We start from the raw sequence: 20886 nt of genomic DNA on the forward strand, positions 1-20886 counted from the left end.
CGTTTATGCGAATGAAGTTTATTTGTTTCTCGTGTAGTAGAGAATGCCTTGTGTTCTGAATCCTGATGAAATATCGATGACTCAAAGTGTAATTTGAATAATAAGATTCAAAATATATAATCGAATGTAGAAAATTCGTTGAGCGTACTATTTCAATAACGGATGAAAAAATTATTGGGAACATATACAAATATATTCAATTTAAAAGTAAACATTTCTTCAAATTATTGACTTGAGTAGACGCTATCCATGTCGATTCTTCTTGAGCTCTTAACAACGATAACACAACATCGTGAAACAAAACAAACCACCTCTAACATACTTCAAAACGTTAATATAAAATAAATGCATCCACATTTTATGTGCCATAAGCATAATAGCTGTATACTGACTGAGGATAGAGTGTTGTTATGCTTTTACTTGCGTACTGGTGTTGCAAGGTTATTTTCAGTAAAAAAAAATATTTAAATGGAATACGCTACCGGTTGCGATGTAAAAATTGTACATATGATGAATGTTTTTAAAACTACAGACAATTACATGAACTAAAAAAATTCTGAACATTCATATTCAATTAATTTCAATTGTTTTACCTGAAAAAAAATTTGACAATGTCATCTAAATCTGAATTTCTTTCTAGTTCTTTAAAATAGCTTCTATAATTCATACTATCTTCTAATTTCCGTTACTGAAAATTTTCGATGGTTTGTTTCTGAAACTGAGATGTCTTGATCTGCGGCTGACTTTGGTTCAAAATGAATGCTCTTGAAAAGATTCCTTCCCAAGCACTTGTGATCCTAGCGATATTTACGGCTCATGGACGAGCTACGGAGACATTAGAGTTGTTCCATAACAAGGCAATAATTGACGGATCTGTGGGATACAAGCAGACGGTGGAGCGACGCTGTGAGTATTCAGAAATGGAAACGTCCTGTACTCGTGATTAATTAATTGGTTGAATGGTTATGTATTGAAATAAGCCTTGTAACTGGCTAATTCATGCTAACTGAAATAATTTAGGTGATTCGACAATGAGCATATGATTGGATGATTTTATTAAATAACGATCAAAGAAATTCAAATTGAGAACCAAATTGAAGCGTCCAAATCTATATTCTGGCTGAAGCAATCGAGATTCTATGTACCTCATCATGGAAGATATATGAATTTCCTTTCAAATATTCTCAATCTTTATACTGATGACATTGATGTGTCGCACTCGAGGTGAGTGCCGTGAAGCGTGCTGGCAGGACGCTAACTGCACCGGAGTGTCCATCGCAGCGCACGCTTCACCACGCCTCCACGTATGCAGCTTCTCTCAACAGCCTTTGGACAACACCACAGCAACACTCACCTCTAACACCGCGGCAAACACCTTCATCAAAAGTAAGAGTAATATTGCAGCCATTTCATGATTTTCTATTATTTAAAATTGATTCACCGTCGTTGGTTAACTTTTTTCATCGGTGTTATTTAAATTATTTTTGGGTTACGTTCAAAGACACCCTTCGTTTACTTACGAAGGAACGCATGAAAAATTGTTTGATTTTTGTCTCTCTTATTTTTTCCATCTCTTCAATAGAACTTATTTTTTCAAGTAATACTCGTATTTCTACCTTCAAAAACTGAAAATCATGAAAAGTTTAAATGCAGGAAATAGCTTTTGCAAGATTATGAGTGGTAACAAGTAATAGCTGAATCTTCAATATCAAGAAGTATAATCATTGAACTAAAATGAACAGAAATTTTCAATCATCTATCTATTAAAAATCCAATTACAACAATTTTATAACATTCTCCATTTTTTATCCATTGCCCATTTTTAGTGCATTTTCTCATTTATGGAAAAAAGGCGCTATTGTGCTCGTCATGTCCGTCCGTCCATCCGTCATTGACTTCACGCGCGGACGGACGAGAAAATGCGCTCTCTGTCACTCACTGCAGTGAGTACAGATCTAATTTTTTTTATCTATTTGATTGACAGAAAAAAAGCCAGTGTGCCCCGCCAACTACACTGACGTGCCGAAGGTTGGATGTCTGTTCATCTCCACACAGAGCTTGACCTACGCCGCTGCCAAGACCGCTTGTCCCGCTGGCTCCGCTGGTCTCTTCGCCGCCCACACGGTAGATCAGTTCTCAGAACTTTCGCTCTACATGAACAAGAATAAGGGTAAGGAAACTATTCTTTATTCAAATTTATATATGACCATATTTACTCCCTACACGGGAGATAGATGCATGATGATCGAGCTCTATCCTATAGTAAATTGGTAGTGCTTTGCTGCCGCTCAATTTTTAGAGCAGCATACAACGGTACATCCTAGAGTAGCTGCAGCAAGCAAAATAGTGTAAAAATTAACTTTCCTTTACCATCTCACTTCGCACAAGACATCGAAACTAATTCAACAAGTCAAATACCAAATATGTTATTTTCGAACGATAATTTGCATTATTCACTCGATTATTCATCCTTGCCAACAGAAACCATGAAAACTGATTACTGGATTGGAATCGAGAGGGATCCTGGCACTGATATCTGGCGTTGGCGCCATGGAAGTTACATCGGCATCACCCAGCCTTCCTACTTCTGGGGTCTCGGCGATCCGAATGACGGCACAAACTGCGCTCGTCTTGCTTATTATCCCTTAAGGGAAATCTACTACATGTTAGCGGACGTCAAATGTACGACTTTGTACAATTTCATTTGCGAGCTCTAAAATATTGACAAATTAAGTGCTGCTGAAAATGTAACCATAAGAACTATTGATTTTTTTCCTCAGTCTGTTCTGAACAAAATTGCACCTACGTTCTATATTCATTGGACCAATGCATCAATTTCAAACCCAAAACAACCGATATTACAATTTTGAACATTCCAATCAAATTTTTTACCAAATTTCGATTCAACCATACGTAAACCTGAAATTTGAGTCTCATTTTCAAAGTCTAGAAACTTGTTTGACAGACAAAAAACCCACATGCTCTGCAAACACATGCATTTAAAAAGTACTTTTTAAAGACCACACTTCTAAAGAGGCCGGTGTCTCCGATGTTAGACATGTACAATGAATTTCTTATTTATTTTCAAATATTAAAAAAATCATTTTTAAATTATTTTTTCATTCTGTTCATTGATTCATGCATTGTCTCCGACTTTACGCACGTGTGCAGAGTTTCAGATCGATTGGACAGGTAGAGGTGTGTTAAATAATGATTATTATATTTGTAGCAGACAGCAAACAACAAGTTAAGCTAAAGAAAAATGGGGTAATAAAAAGCTCACATGCTCTGCAAACTACACTGAGCTGCTGAAAGTTGTATTGTATGTCTGCTCATCTTCACCTCACGCGTGATGTTCGCCACTGCCACAACCGCTTGCCCCTGTGGTTCTGCGGACCTATTCCCTGCCTGCACGGTGGAACAGTTCTCAGACATGACCAAAACTAATAGTGAGAACATTATTACTAAAAAAATTTATATTCAAAATACATAATATATTTATAAGATATATTTATATATAATATATTATGTAGACATCATCCCTGATTCCCTGCTTGGTTAAAAAATATACTGTGACTGTATTTTAGAAAAAAATCTAAAGAAGCTCACTATCAAGTTCAAAGAAGAGTGAACCACAGAATATATTCCTGAGATAAACTTCTTGAGTTAAATGTTTGTTAACTCTCTGTTGAATGGATGAAAGACGATGGCTTGATTACAAAAAAGCCTTTGGTTCCAATTGGGAACCATCCTTTGAATATAATCCCCCTACTCCACGTTCTGCAACCACCTTGACATTCAACACCCGATGACTGGATTATAATTGAAAGGGATCCCGGCACTGAGATCTGGCGATGACGACTCGCGAGTCACTCGTACACCGATGCCAGCAATTCATACGTTCAGTGTAATTTATATTCTTTCTATTACATATTAAACTCAATTTACATGTGCAGTTAACGCTTTTTCTCGTATATATTAAACTCAATCGACATAGAAACAATCAAACTAATTCTTCAATAGTCAATACAATATTATAACACACACATTTTATAGTAACATGGTACTTGGTAAGGCAGTTTTAATCCTTAGCACGCGTCGTAACTAATACTTGTGGCAGAAATCCACTCGCGTGCCTGAACTATTCGCATAAGATATATTATTATGATAGCAACTAATCGTTTTCATTGCAAAATTACTCTGACTGAAATTTACTTGATTATAGTTTCTAATGCCGTCAGGAATAAATTTTGGTAGCAGCTTGACCTGGTGTAGCACGTTGACCTGGTGTAGCAGGTTGACCTGGTGTAGCACGTTGACCTGGTGTAGCAGGTTGACCTGGTGTAGCAGTTTGACCTGGTGTAGCAGGTTGACCTGGTGTAGCACGTTGACCTGGTGTAGCAGGTTGACCTGGTGTAGCAGGTTGACCTGGAGTAGCAGGTTGACCNTAGCAGGTTGACCTGGTGTAGCAGGTTGACCTGGTGTAGCAGGTTCGGAGTCGGGTGCTGCAGACATATGCATCGGGTCCATTCGTTTTTTCCATACGCATATAAAAAATACCCATTGTACTCCTGAGAGATATGAGATCTTTTTTTCAGGTCTCTTTTCAAGATAAAATTGCATTTTATTATGGCAATTTCTCGAGGCGTTACAAACCACTAAAATTTTAATGTTTATCTTTCTATATATAGATTCTGTGAAAACTGAAACAATTACATTTTTCAAACTACTGAATGAGATTTAAGTTAGAATTACATTTTACGGTATTGTCAATTAAAAAATCATGTTCAGATATTAACATTGAAACTCTCGTAATTTTTAACTTTTTAAACTACCTATACATCGTAAACAATAAAGGGCCCCGGTAGAAGCTTGTGGTACAGTTACCGAACAGATAAAATTTATTGTTTCTTTAAATTTCCTACTGTTAATATTGTGTGATTTTGTGTTCTGTAACAACGAATATTGTGCGTAACCAAAATTATACGTTGCCATCTGAATTTTTAATTTTAAGTCAAATAAACGATGAAGAAGTAGTAATGGCTGGTGAATTGATCCTTTCTGCTTCGATATCATTAGTGAATGCATTAGTTGCACTTGAGAATGTTTTAGGTGAGCAGTTCTAGGTAGTTGAAAATCTTTTAAATATTTCCACTCAACCAGCGCAATTTTCGTTGTGATTTTAAAGCTTTTCACCAACTGTTTAAACCTGTAAGTGCAATTGCCGCCCAAAATATTATAGTAGATTCAGGAAATAGATTTTAGCTTATAATACTTCTTAAATCGATGTATATGATCAAATCTCTTTTACATGTGCTCGGAAGGTAAAAGCACTAAAATGCCTTTACCTTCACGACTCATGATATCGTTACAGGTAAGTGGTCAGAAAGCTCTAATGCAGTTAATTACAGATAAGTCGTCAGAAAGCTCTAATGTAAGCCACATCGAAAGTGGACAGTCTTGATCGACGGCTCGTATACTTACTGAATAATAGTTCAAGTTTTCTCAGAACCTTTCTTGATATCGCCTTGAATATCAAGAAGTCATACTGGATAGAGCTATTTCTAGCTTTACTTAGTATATTGAGCATAGCAGAACCTTTCGAAAGAATGGAATATTTCCATTCGATAGCAGGACGGTGTGCAAGAACCAGTGGGCTTGTCCATCAAACTGAGGTCTGATTGCTCGCTTGAACCATTCAAATTATTTTGAATTGAATTTATAAGTATTTCGGATAAACAAATGCCTTTCTGGCAACTCATTTTAACAGCGTTTTGAATGTGAAAAGCGTATAGATATTTAGTGTCCCTTATTCAGCAATCAAATTTTTAATTCACGAGCAGTCCGTTGTGTGTCAACGTCAAAGTACAATCAGTTTCAATAAAATAGTCGACGCTCAAAAATATACATAACGATACATACATAGCGAAAAGTTTGTGGGAAATTCGCAATCAGACTGCCCCTGTGTTGTGCTAATACGAAAACGGTTTTGGAATTCAGAAATAATTCGTGCCCGTTTGAACGAATGAAGTTATATTGATTCTTCGTATAGTAGAGAATGCCTTGTGTTCTGAATCCTGATGAAAGATCGATGACTCAAAGTGCAATTTGAATAATAATATTCAATACATACAGTCTAATATGGAAAATTCGTCGAATATACGACTTCAATAACGAAAAATTAAAATGATTGGGAACAAACACAAATATAATAACTTTATTAGTCAACATTTCTTCAAATGTATTCAAATTCGATATGCTATAGACATAATAGCTGAATACTGACAGTATGAGGATGAGGTGTTGTTATGCGTTTACTTTTATACTGGCGTTGCTAAGTACTATTAATTCAAAGTAAAATATTTAAATAGAATACGCTACCGATTGTGATGTGCAAATAGTACATATTATGAATACTTAAGACAATTACATGAACTAAAAACATTTTGAGCATTTATTTGCAATTAATTTTAATTATTGTATCAAAAGCAATTAATATGCAATTAATTTTAATTATTTTATCAATTTTTTATCTTATTTTATTTCATTTATTTTATTTATTTTATATATTTTTTAATTATTTTATCTGAATTTCTTTTTAGTTCTTTAAAATAGCTTTCTATACTGGTTCTTACTTTCCAATATCTTTTGCTGGAAATTATCTAAGCGTTGTTCCAGAAACTGAGATGTCTTGATCTGCTGCTGATTTTGATTCAAAATGAATGCTCTTGAAAAGATTCCTTCCCAAGCACTTGTGATCCTAGCGATATTTGCGGCTCTTGGACGAGCTACGGAGACATTAGAGTTGTTCCAAAACAAGGCAATAATTGACGGATCTGTGGGATACAAGCAGACGGTGGAGCGACGCTGTGAGTATTCAGATATGGAAACGTCCTGTACTCGTGTTTAATTAATTGGTTGGATATTTATGTATTGAAGTAAGTCCTGTAACTAGCAAGTTTATGCTAACTGAAATAATTTAGGTGATTCGACAATGAGCATATGATTGGATGATTTTATTAAATAACCCACTAATGATCAAAGTAATATGCAAAGTAATTCAAATTGAAAACCGAATCGAAGCGTGCTAATCTATATTCTAGCTGAAGCAATCTTGATTTTACTGGCCTCATCATGGAAGATATATGCATTTCCTTTCAAATATTCTCAATTTTTATACTGATGACATTGATGTGTCGCACTCGAGGTGAGTGCCGTGAAGCGTGCTGGCAGGACGCTAACTGCACCGGAGTGTCCATCGCAGCGCACGCTTCACCACGCCTCCACGTATGCAGCTTCTCTCAACAGCCTTTGGACAACACAACTGCAACACTCACCTCTAACACTGCGGCAAACACCTTCATCAAAAGTAAGAGTAATATTGCAGCGATTTTATAGTTTTCTATAGTTTTCAGTTTGATTCACGGTCTTAGGCGAACTTTTTTTTCAGTGTGGTTTGGATTGTTTATGTGTTAAGTTCAAAGACACCCGTCATTTTTCTTTTCAAAGACAATATTTTCAATATATTGATATGGACGTCATATTTTCTAAGACACCCGTCATTTTCATTTTTGACCTCTGTCTTATTCTTTCAATCTCTTCAATAGAACTTATTTTTGCAATTAATACTCAGATTTCTACCTTCGAAAACTGAGAAATCATGAAAAAGATTAAATGCATGAAATAGCTTTTGCAAGATTATGAGTGGTAACACGTAATAGCTGAATCTTAATTCACATTCGTTTCCCTATCTCAAATCACGCAAAATAGAAGTATAGTCATTGAAGAAAAATGAACAGAAATTTTCAATCATCTATCTATTAAAAATCCAATTACAACAATTTTATAACATTCTCCATTTTTTATCCAATGTCAATTTTTAGTGCATTTTCTCATTTATGGAAAAAAGGCGCTATTGTGCTCGTCATGTCCGTCCGTCCATCCGTCCGTAACTTCACGGACGGACGGACGGACGAGAAAATGCGCTCTCTGTCACTCACTGCAGTGAGTACAGATCTAATTTTTTAATCTATTTGCTTGACAGAAAAAAAGCCAGTGTGCCCCACCAACTACACTGACGTGCCGAAGGTTGGATGTCTGTTCATCTCCACACAGAGCTTGACCTACGCCGCTGCCAAGACCGCTTGTCCCGCTGGCTCTGCTGGTCTCTTCGCCGCCACCCAATCAAATTTTTTACCAGATTTCGATTCAACCATACGTAAACCTGAAATTTGAGTCTCATTTTCAAAGTCTAGAAACTTGTTTGACAGACAAAAAACCCACATGCTCTGCAAACACATGCATTTAAAAAGTACTTTCTAAAGACCACACTTCTAAAGAGGCCGGTGTCTCCGATGTTAGACATGTACAATGAATTTCTTATTTTATTTTCAAATATTAAAAAAATAATTTTAAAATTATTTTTTCATTTTGTTCATTGATTCATGCATTGTCTTCGACTTTACGCACGTGTGCAGAATTTCAGATCGATTGGACAGGTAGAAGTGTGTTAAATAATGATTATTAAATTTGTAGCAGACAGCAAACAACAAGTTAAGCTAAAGAAAAATGTGGTAATAAAAAGCTCACATGCTCTGCAAACTACACTGAGCTGCTGAAAGTTGTATTGTACGTCTGCTCATCTTCACCTCACGCGTGATGTTCGCCACTGCCACAACCGCTTGCCCCTGTGGTTCTGCGGCCCTATTCCCTGCCTGCACGGTGGAACAGTTCTCAGACATGACCATAACTAATAGTGAGAACATTATTACTAAAAAATTTATATTCAAAATACATAATACCTTTATAAGATATATTTATATATAATATATTATATAGACATCATCCCTGACTCCCTGCTTGGTTAAAAAATATACTGTGACTGTATTTTAGAAAAAAATCTAAAGAAGCTCACTATCAAGTTCAAAGATGAGTGAACCACAGAACATATTCCTGAGATAAACTTCTTGAGTTAAATGTTTGTTAACTCTCTGTTGAACGGATGAAAGACGATGGCTTGATTACAAAAAAGCCTTACACTTCGAACTAGCGTACAAAAAGAAGGCTTTCGGATTCTTTTTTGCATTTTTAGCAATATTTTTTTCGAAGTTTTTCACTGCAGTGCGACAAACTTTTTTAGCTTGATTTCGAGCTCTGGCATACAGGTTATAATCAGATTCGCTGCGAGTTCGTAAATAACGCTTATAGGCTTCTTTCTTGGTCTTTAGCTGAGTCTTAACTGCACTGTTCATCCACTGGGACTTTTTGAATCCTCCAAGCGTAATCTTGGGTACATAGGCATGAACTGCAGACATAACCGTGTCTTTAAGAAACGACCATGAATCAGCCACATTCATGTCCTTAATACAGTCCGAAATATTAAAATATTTCGGACTGTACAGTCAATACACTAAATTTCGGACAGTCGATACAATTTCGGACAGTCAATACAATATTATAACACACACATTTTATAGTAACATGGTGCTTTGTAAGGCAGTTTTAATCCTTAGCACGTGTCGTAACTAATACTTGTGGCAGAAATCCACTCGCGTGCCTGAACTATTCACATAAGATATATTATTCTGATAGCAACTAATCGTTTTTATTGCAAAATTACTCTGGCTGAAATACACTTAATTATAGTTTCTAATGTCGTCAGGAATAAATTTTGGTAGCAGCTTGACCTGGTGGAGCACGTTGACCTGGTGTAGCAGGTTGACCTGATGTAGCAGGTTGACCTGGTGTAGCAGGTTGACCTGGTGTAGCAGGTTAACCTGGTGTAGCAGGTTGACCTGGTGTAGCAGGTTGACCTGGTGTAGCAGGTTGACCTGGTGTAGCAGCTTGACCTGATGTAGCAGGTTCGGAGTCGGGTGCTGCAGACATATGCATCGGGTCCATTCGTTTTTTCCATACGCATATAAAAAATACCTATTGTACTCCTGAGAGATATGAGATCTTTTTTCAGGTCTCTTCTCATGAAAAAATTTATTTTATCATGGCAATTTCCCGAGGCGTTACAAACCACTAAAATTTTATTGTTTATCTCTCTATGTATAGATTCTGTGAATGCTGAAACACTTACATTTTTCAAATTACTGAATGATATTTAAATTAGAATTACATTTTACGGTATTATCAATTAAAAATCATGTTCAGATATTAACATTGAAACTCTCGTAATTTTTAACTTTTTAAACTACCTATACATCGTAAACAATAAAGGGCCCCGGTAGAAGCTTGTAGTACAGCTACCGAACAGATAAAATGTAATGTTTATTTAAATTTTCTACTGTTAATATTGTGTGATTTTGTGTTCTGTAACAACGAATATTGTGTGTAACCAAAATTATACGTTGCCATCTGAATTTTTAATTTTAAGTCAAATAAACGATGAAGAAGTAGTAATGGCTGGTGAATTGATCCTTTCTGCTTCGATATCATTAGTGAATGCATTAGTTGCACTTGAGAATGTTTTAGGTGAGCAGTTCTAGGTAGTTGAAAATCTTTTAAATATTTCCACTCAACCAGCGCAATTTTCGTTGTGATTTTAAAAGCTTTTCACCAACTGTTAAAACCTGTAAGTGCAATTGCCGCCCAAAATATTATAGTAGATTCAGGAAATAGATTTTAGCTTATAATACTTCTTAAATCGATGTATATGATCAAATCTCTTTTACATGCGCTCGGAAGGTAAAAGCACTAAAATGCCTTCACCTTCACGACTCATGATATCGTTACAGGTAAGTGGTCAGAAAGCTCTAATGCAGTTAATTACAGATAAGTGGTCAGAAAGCTCTAATGTATGCCACATCGAAAGTGGACAGTCTTGATCGACGGCTCGTATACTTACTGAATAATAGTTCAAGTTTTCTCAGAACCTTTATTGATATCGCCTTGGATATCAAGAAGTCATACTGGATAGAGCTATTTCTAGCTTTACTTAGTATATTGAGCATAGCAAAACCTTTCGAAAGAATGGAATATTTCCATTCGATAGCAGGACGGTGTGCAAGAACCAGTGGGCTTGTCCATCAAACTGAGGTCTGATTGCTCGCTTGAACCATTCAAATTATTTTGAATTGAATTTATAAGTATTTCGGATAAACAAATGCCTTTCTGGCAACTCATTTTAACAGCGTTTTGAGTGTGAAAAGCGTATAGATATTTAATGTCCCTTATTCAGCAATCAAGTTTTTAATTCACGAGCAGTCCGTTGTGTGTCAACGTCAAATTACAAATAGGTTTTGAACCGGTTTTATTTCCTAAACAAAACTTGGCATATAATGTACCTTTATTTTATATATTATGATACGATAAATTCACCTTGATACTAAATAATTTTCAATAAAATAGTCAACGCTCAAAAATATACATAACGATACATACATAGCGAAAAGTTTGCGGGAAATTCGCAATCAGACTGCCCCTGTGTTGTGCTAATACGAAATTCAGAAATAATTCGTGCCCGTTTGAACGAATGAAGTTATATTGGTTTTTCGTGTAGTAGAGAATGCCTTGTGTTCTCAATCCTGATGAAAGATCGATGGCTCAAATTGCAATTTGAATAATAAGATTCAATACATACAATCTAATATGGAAAATTCGTCGAATGTACGACTTAAATAACGAAAAAATAAAATCATTGGAAACAAATACAAATATAATAAGTTTAAAAGTCAACATTTCTGCAAATGTATTCAAATTTGATATACCATAGACATAATAGCTGAATACTGACAGAGTATGAGGATGAGGTGTTGTTATGCGTTTACTTTTATACTGGCGTTGCGAAGTACTATTAATTCAAAGTAAAATATTTAAATAGAATACGCTACCGATTGTATTGTGCAAATTGTACATATTATGAATACTAAAGACAATTACATGAACTAAAAACATTTTGAGCATTCATATGCAATTAATTTTGATTATTTTATCAAAAGCAATTAATATGCAAATAATTTTAATTATTTTATCAATTTTTTATTTTATTTTATTTTATTGATTTTATATATTTTTAAATTATTTTATATGAATTTCTTTTTAGTTCTTTAAAATAGCTTCCTATAGTGGTTCCAATATCTGTTACTGAAAATTATCGAAGCGTTGTTCCAGAAACTGAGTTGTCTTGATCTGCGGCATATTCATTGTGGTTCAAAATGAATGCTCTCGAAAAGATTCCTTCCCAAGCACTTGTGATCCTAGCGATATTTGTGGCTCATGGACGAGCTACGGAGACCTTAGAGTTGTTCCAAAACAAGGCAATAACTGACGGATCTGTGGGATACAAGCAGACGGTGGAGCGACGCTGTGAGTATTCAGAAATGGAAACGTCCTGTACTCGTGTTTAATTGATTGGTTGAAAGTTTATGAATTGAAATAAGACTTTTAACCATAAAGTTTATGCTAACTAAAATAATTTAAGGTGAATCAACAATATGTGCATACAAGCTTGGGATGGTTTTATTAAATAACCCAACTAATAATCAAAGTAATTCAAATTGAGACCCGAATCGAAGCGTCCAAACCTATATTCTAGCTGAAGCAATCTTGATTTTATTTGCCTCATCATGGATGATGTGTGCATTTCCTTTCAAATATTCTCAATTTTTATACTGATGACATTGATGTGTCGCACTCGAGGTGAGTGCCGTGAAGCGTGCTGGCAGGACGCTAACTGCACCGGAGTGTCCATTGCAGCGCACGCTTCTCCGCGCCTCCACGTATGCAGCTTCTCTGGACAGCCTTTGGACAACACCACTGCAGCACTCACCTCTAACACTGCGGCCAACACCTTCATCAAAAGTACGAGTAATATTGCAGCGATTTTATAGTTTTCTATAGTTTTCAGTTTGATTCACGGTCTTAGGCGAACTTTTTTTCAGTGTGGTTTGGACTTTTTTTGGGTTGAGTTCAAAGACACCCGTCGCTTACTTACGAAGAAACGTATGAAAAATTGTTAAATTTTTGTTCTCTCTTATTCTTTCCAACCCTTCAATAGAACTTATTACTGTAAGTAATACTCGTATTTTCATCTTCAAAAACTGACAAGCGATGAAAAAGTTTGAATACGTTCTGCACGAGATAGCTTTTGCAAGATTATGAGTGGTAACACATAATAACTGAATCTAAATTCACATTAGTTTCTCTATATTACATCACGCAAAATATCAAAAAGTATAGTCGTTGAACCCAAATTCACATAAATTTTCAATCATTTATGTGTTAAAAAATTCAATTGGAACAATTATATAACAATCTGCCATGACTCTAAAAATTTTATTCATTTTCCATATTTTGATATTTTTGCTTGACAGAAAAAAAGCCAGTGTGCCCCGCCAACTACACCGACGTGCCGAAGGTTGGATGTCTGTTCATCTCCACACAGAGCTTGACCTACGCCGCTGCCAAGACCGCTTGTCCCGCTGGCTCTGCTGGTCTCTTCGCCGCCCACACGGTAGATCAGTTCTCAGAACTATCACTCTACATGAACAAGAATAAGGGTGAGGAAACTATTCTTTATTCAAATTTAGATTTGATCATATTAACTCCCTACACGGGGGATAGTTACATGAAGATCGAATACTATCCTAGTGAAAATTGGTAGTGCATGATTTGCTGCCGCTCAATTCCTATAGCCGCAAATACCGGTAAATCCTATAGTAACCGCTTCCAGTAATATCGTGTAAAACGAACATCCGTTTACCATCTCACTTCGCACATGACAACCTAAATACTCTGACAAGTCAAACAATAAATATATTATTTTTGAACAAGAATTCGCATTATTCACTTATTCATCCTCACCAACAGCAACCATGACAACTGATTATTGGATTGGAATCGAGCGGGATCCTGTCACTGAGATCTGGCGTTGGCGCCATGGAAGTTCCATCGACACCACCCAGCCTTCCTACTTCTGGGGTCTCCTAGAACCGAATGACGGCACAAACTGCGCTCGTCTTGCTTATAATCCCCCAATGGAAACCTACTACAAGTTAGGGGACAGAAGTTGTACGATGTTGTACAATTTCATTTGCGAGCTCTAAAATATTGGAACACTGCTGAAAATATAGTACTCCATGTAAGCCTCGACTTTCCCATGCAGGCTCTTTTTCTATATTTTACCATCTGAACTATTGTTTTTCAGTGTGTTCAGAGCACTATTGCACCTACATTCTATATTTATGGCACCAATACATCAATTATTTTAAACTCGAAACAACCGAAACTTCAAATTTGAACATCCCTTTCAAACGTTTCGCAACGAATCGCTTCTAAAACATTCGTAAACCTGAAATTTTAGCCTCATTTTGGATATTCGCTTGACAGACAAGAAGCCCACATGTTCTGCAAACTACACCGAACAGCCGAAAGTTGTATTGTATGTCAGTTCATCTCCACCACCCGTACGTGTGGCGTGCGCCACTGCCATGCAAGACCGCTTGCCCCTGTGGTTCTGCGGATCTATTGCCTGCCTGCAAGGTGGAACAGTTCTCAGATTAGTCTCTTTACATGACCAAAAATAATATTGAGAACATTATTCCGTGAAAACGTTTATATATTCATAATATATAATATATTGATAAAAAATATACAATATGTATTATGTAGGCAGCATCTCTGACTACCTGATTGGTTAAAAAATGTACTGTGACTGTGTCTTAGCAAAAAATAAAGTCTAATAAAGTTCGCCATCAATCTCAATGATGAGTGAACAACAGACAGAATGTATTCCATAGGTAATATTCTTGTGTTAACTGTTCTTTTGAACGAATGAAAGACGATGCCTGGATTACAAAAAAGCCTTTGGTTCGAATTGGGAAGAGTTTTCCCCCTTTTCCACGTTCTGCAGCCACCTTGACATTCAACACCCGATGACTGGATTATAATTTAAAGGGATCCCGGCACTGAGATCTGGCGAGGGCGACTCGCGAGTCACTCGTTCATCAACGCCAGCAATTCACACGTTCAGTGTAATTTATGTTCTTTCTATATTACATATTTAGCTCAATTTCCATGTGTAGTTTACGTTTTTTTTCTCGTATATATTAAACTATATTGACATGAAAACCCTAAAACTGTTTCATTAATAATCAAACCAATATTATAACACACACGTCTTATAGTATAACATGGTACTTAGTGGGAAAGTTTTCATCCTTAGCACGCGTCGTAACTAATACTTGTGGTAGAAATGCACTCGTGTGCCGCACTATTCACATAAGATATATTATTCTGATCGCAACTAATCGTTTTCATTGCATAATTACTCACACTGAAATTTCCTTGATGATACTTACAAATACCATCAGGAATAAATTTTTGCATTTAGAGGAGTGCGATTAATTGAATTATCAGTGAGGTAGATTTTAATTTTTAGGTTCAAAAACGTTCATGCTCAACTTTATAAATTTCCGTATTGTTCTAAAACTGTTGTCTGGACTGTTTTTAATTTGTGTTGAAATATAATCTATTCCTAACTGTACATTTTACTGCATACCTCCAAGGAATTCGACTTATTCGATTCGCAGTATGCTTAGGCTCAGAAATTTCATCAATATATGAATCGATCATATGGTTGATTCAATTTTAATGGCTTCTAAATTGCATTACAACACAATATGACAATATTATTCTTTGACGGAAGTTGTCAATAAAACATTTTGCAGCGTAGGAAAAATTGAAACGATCACCAGAAACGCTGTCACGGATGAAGAGTTCCGAATTGGTTTTAATTGCAACCAAAAACCTGTTTGATGTAGAAACCTGTTTGATTGAAACTTCACGACTCTAATCACTCCTCTTATTATTCACAGTCATTATGGCGGCCGTGAAGGATAATCTAAATTTGTATCATTTTTGATGATCGACGGAAACGTTATATATGATCATTTGCAAATGTAGCTGTAGGCGCACTTCCAGCGTCGTTATTCATGTAGGCGTTTTCCTAGGCACTTTCTGGTGCTGATTTCAACCAGTCATTTCTCATTACTGTTATTATTTAGTTATTTCTCATTAATACTGTTAAATATGTACTCATTTTCATTAATGTTTTATCCCTTCGGTTGTACGAAAATTCTTTTTTATTCTGGAGAAAAATTCTGTTCTTCTGGATCATTCGGTACGCGTCACTTTCTAATCTCTCAGTCGCGAAGCAACTTGCACTTCGCCGGTGGTGTAATTTTGGTGATAGACTGATAGCGTTTTGTAAATCACTGTAGTGAGATTTATAATTTTTTGTGATTTTTAAGAATTGGTCGGGATTCTTTTGATATTAATAACTCAGATAAACTAATTCATTGCGACATCATAAGTTTGTTTTTCTTTGTTTTCAGTAACTCAGTTATCTATCAAGATCAGTTAGCTTCAGTGCGTGTCATTCACTGGGTTCTTTATTTACTCTTGCTTCTGTTTTACTCTGCACCATCAGTATATACCAGTGCCTTTGTTATCAATAAAATATCAAAAATACCAAGTTCACTTCCCTGCACGGTTAAAGTTCGGTTGGTCTGGCTGGTGCCGAATTAAACAAGAGCGTTCGTACGTCACCTTCGCGCTTACATTACTTATGATAAACACTTGTACATTTAATTGTAATTCATTCGTTTGAGCTCAAAACCGAGAGCTGGAAAACTCCTGGCTCAATACAGCAGTGATAAAGACGTCCTCATATCATTTTATATGAAAGTTAAATTCCTTTTATCATCAGGATTCATTTTCAAAACTATCTTGTTTCAGAACAAAATGCAATCACAATTTTGTGTATACTTAATTGGCTTTCATCACACAATGAAAATAACATGCGAATTTTGCAACATTTATCCATTTACATTTTTATGAGGAATACCCGTGTTCAAATCGGACGATCAGACCGGCATTTAAATATTTTTTCTTCCGTCTCAGTCGCAAGATGCTAATACAAACCGTGATCATCAAGTTCATTTTTCAGCAACTATAAACTATTACACGCTCGCAAATTAATATTGCGTATGTGTTACTGAACAAACTCTCATCTTAAGAACAAACAGGAAACGCGCAAACAGCCGCCAGTTCAGACTTTCGACAAACAACCTTTTCTTTACGCCGTACACAGGATAACGGAATGAATTTTCAGGATGCTTGCGAGCACAATTTCCGCTAATTTCTGACAACATATATTTTTATTCATACATATTTTATCTTTCTGTTCAAACGACGACTTTGCAAGTTTGCAGCGGCAGGCATTCGTTGCATTTGTCGGGGCTGACATGTCGCATGCTAGCCCCATAGACTGTGCATTGTTGATGCTTGCTGTATTTTAGATTTTACTTTTATTGGAAACAGTAGAATTAAAAAAAAATCTTTGGAATATTCAAACTCATGACTGATGGAGGCTCGTTGTGTAGAACAGTTGTATATCGGGACACTTGACGTTTCAATTTCGTTTCCTATGTACCCGAGTGAAGTTCAGACACACTTAAATGAACTTTAATGTACACCATAATTAACTTATTGACACTTCCTTGAAAGTGAAGAACTATTTTGGTGATGATCTGAACAGAACGTATAATTTTCTTCATTTGAAAGACACCAGAACTTTTAATTATTTTAATCAAAGCAAAATTCAAATTTTCAAGCGCAGGAGCAAGATTTTGTTTCTTAGTCCTTCGATTACCTTATAATTCCTGCTACTGTTTATCCAAATTTATAGGGCAACATGGGGCAGCGAGCCCACTGCGGGTCATGGGCCCATAGCGGGTTTCTCGCTAAGTATGGCAGATATTGGTCCGTGTTTTCCCCTGCCGGTCGACAGTTTCACTGGGATGAAGTGTAATTTAATTTAAATCAAATTAATTTACGTTTTGCTAAGTGTCTGCGTTATTAAGTTATTTGTGAATAACTGTTTTAGCCCAGATAAAAATTTTTTTGCTGCTAAATAAAATTATTTTCGATTACTGTAGATGAAGCTTTTGAAATTACTGTGAATTATATTTGAAAGTAATATTAATAGAGATAATTTTGAGATAAAGTTTAGACTATTAGCTTTTAAAATAAAATATTGACACGATATAAATTGAAATGATACCTAGTGGGGGCAACGGGCCCACGCGTGTCACGGGCAAAGCGCCCATGGGGAAGTCTTGTGTTAAACATCATTAGATTTGTCTCAATGACCTTTTCAAGACTATGACTTGCTTTTTGAATTACAAATCACACTTCATATTGCATGATTTTTTTATTTGCCGCCTCAAGGCAGCAAGTTTAGTTTCTATTTATGCGTGTTAATGACCCCTTATCGCGTTATTGACTCTTGCATTGCCAAAAGTTAATTTCAGTCAACACAAATGAGCCAAAAGTTAATGAGTTTTTATGGTGTTGGCTGAAATCACGATTCGGTACGAATTCTCTGCACATAATATCTGGATTATGGACGAAACTGGAACGAAGTTTTTCTCTGATCAACTAAATATATTTTTTCTAGTCAAGGATATATTTTTTCATGTCAAGGACAAATTTTTTATCGCAAGGATATATTTTTCAAGGCAAGGACGTACATTTTTATGTCAATGAAATATTTTTCTTCACGTCAGTGATAGATTTTTTAAGCCACGAGTATATTTTTCAAGCTAAGGATATTATTTTTTGAGTTGTTAATAAATGAATGAATGCCATATTTTTTATTACATTTTTCTTATTTTTAACTCTAAAGTGTTTTTTTATCATTTGTAGACGAAAAAATATGCAATTGTGGCAAAGGGACCAAGGGTGGGCGCCTTGCCCCAAGCCCATGGGCCCATTGCCCCAGGGGTGGGGCAATGGGCCCATTTTGACACTTTTTACAAAATGGTGTTTCATTAAAAATTAAATAACTCTATAGGCGTCTAATTCACATCACACATTCCTCATTAGTTGTACCTTTAAACAAAACAAAGAACCACCTCGTATCAATTAAAACTTCATCAAAATTTTTGTTTAAAAAAAGTGGGGGGCGCGCTGCCCCACGTTGCCCTACTACTCATCCGAGAAAATTCTATTGCAAGAATTCTTGTTTAACAATCTAGCCACCTATTTTTCAGCACGATTACTCCAAAAATTTAAAAATGCCAACGAGAAACGAAAAAGATTTCCGTCTCATGATTCTAAATCCGGGAGATTCTAATTTTTTTCGTGTTGGCTTAAATGATTTACTGCTAACAAAAATGGCATATATTATATATGAGGAATTCATCATACAGATCGTTACCATGAGCATACATCATAAGAGCGTTACCATGAGTATATGTACATCATAAGAGCGTTACCATGAGCATATACATATCATAAGAGCGTTACCATGAGCATACATCATAAGAGCGTTACCTTAGTATCCTTAGTATTTGTTTGGGACATAGCAGTCCCAGGCCACGATGGATCGCCGCCTCTGATTATCGTTCATCCGCCCTCATTTGGGCCACCTGAATCATAAGAGCGTTACCATGAGCATACATACATCATAAGAGCGTTACCATGAGCATACATCATAAGAGCGTTACCACGAGCATACATACATCATAGGATCGTTACCATGAGCATACATGCATCATAGGATTGTTATCATGGGCATGCATACATACATTACAAGATCTTTATCATGTGGTCACATACATCATAGGATCGTTACCATGAGGTTACATACATCATATCGATCGTTACCATGAGGAATGAAGGCCACATGGTCGAGCACTGCAACGAACCTCGCGTCAAAAAGATCAGAATCTCAAGCCAAACATGATAAACTGGAGTCCTGCTATCCGAGCTCGAATGTGCCGGGAACCAAATACATAAGCGCTATGAAACATGTTTACTACAGTCGTGTGTGGTTGCACACCACTTGCATGAAACACATGAAACATGCTTTTATGCATAAAATTAATTTACGATTAACAATTTCTCTGACGCAGGTATATCGAAGCGATTGAAATTTATCTCTCAGTTGTTTTCCACTAGGGATACACTGATCTAAAATTATATACCTGAACCTGTGTAAGTAGTCTCGCTGTTTGAACGCCTATTTTATTGTTACAATAGATTCTTTAAACATGCTAGATTTATATAATTAGAATTTTTTCTTTTGATCCTTGATCTATTTTAACTTTTATTTCCATTGATTTATTGTGCATTTGAATTATCAGGTAAATGTTTTGCAGTTGAAAAAGTCGTACAAGAAGTTTCTGTAAACTGACTCTTAATCCGGCACTTATTCTTTAAATATTCATGAGAATAGGCTTAATTTTGTCAGTGTTATTTTGTGTTATAGTCCATTGCAAGCATGTGTGATGCCTATCAGTTATAAAATCACTCATTTTGCCTGATAAAAAATTATAATGAACCCATGTCCGGTTCCTCAATTAATCAAACACACGTTCCAGCTGACAGTTCAGTAAACAAGTGTCCCGTAACTCAATCAAATAAATGTGTGTCTCTCTCTTTCTCTTTAGTCAAGCAAACACGTGTCCCATAACTCAATGAAATAAATATGTGTCTCTCTTTTTAGGCTATCAAACACGTGTTTCATCCCTCTATTCAGCAAACACGCAAACAAATGGCTTCCCAAAAGAATCTTGCGTTGCTTCAGCGAATTATTTTAACGTTTTTCAAAGATGAACGATTGATGGATGCCTTCAATAACACAACGAAATTATTGGAGGCACGGGTTTCCCGCATAAATTTGCAATAATTTATAAGAAATTTCCATTGAACTTGACAAACGGACGCCAATCAATGAAGCCTCATCTGAAATATTTCATAAAAATACGTTAAAAGCAAATTAATGAAGTTTTGCACCTCTAAAGTTATTATGCATCGTTAAAATTAATTGATCACTAATATAAATGAACATATTATACTATATTATATAATATT

General features: G+C 35.8%; 3 protein-coding genes across 3 annotated transcripts; all 3 read left to right on the forward strand.

The window, feature by feature from the left end:
* The first annotated feature begins 752 nt into the window (after window positions 1-752).
* Window positions 753-2985, forward strand: LOC125178268. The gene is made up of 4 exons (XM_047881632.1): window positions 753-906; window positions 1225-1386; window positions 1985-2170; window positions 2482-2985. Exons 1-4 carry the CDS (start codon window positions 756-758, stop codon window positions 2715-2717), a joined length of 735 nt encoding a protein of 244 aa, XP_047737588.1. The 5' UTR covers window positions 753-755; the 3' UTR covers window positions 2718-2985.
* Window positions 2986-6632: 3647 nt separating this feature from the next.
* Window positions 6633-8235, forward strand: LOC125178269. Its single transcript, XM_047881633.1, has 3 exons — window positions 6633-6869; window positions 7208-7369; window positions 8045-8235. The coding sequence occupies exons 1-3, from the start codon at window positions 6719-6721 to the stop codon at window positions 8233-8235; spliced, it is 504 nt and encodes a 167-aa protein (XP_047737589.1). The 5' UTR covers window positions 6633-6718.
* Window positions 8236-12161: 3926 nt separating this feature from the next.
* LOC125178270 (C-type lectin 1-like) lies at window positions 12162-14122 on the forward strand. Its single transcript, XM_047881634.1, has 4 exons — window positions 12162-12312; window positions 12646-12807; window positions 13320-13505; window positions 13816-14122. Exons 1-4 carry the CDS (start codon window positions 12162-12164, stop codon window positions 14049-14051), a joined length of 735 nt encoding a protein of 244 aa, XP_047737590.1. The 3' UTR covers window positions 14052-14122.
* The last annotated feature ends 6764 nt before the right edge of the window (window positions 14123-20886 follow it).

Source organism: Hyalella azteca, unplaced genomic scaffold, assembly GCF_000764305.2.
Source record: "Hyalella azteca isolate HAZT.00-mixed unplaced genomic scaffold, Hazt_2.0.2 contig8425, whole genome shotgun sequence".
Classification (NCBI taxonomy): Eukaryota; Metazoa; Arthropoda; class Malacostraca; order Amphipoda; family Hyalellidae; genus Hyalella; species Hyalella azteca.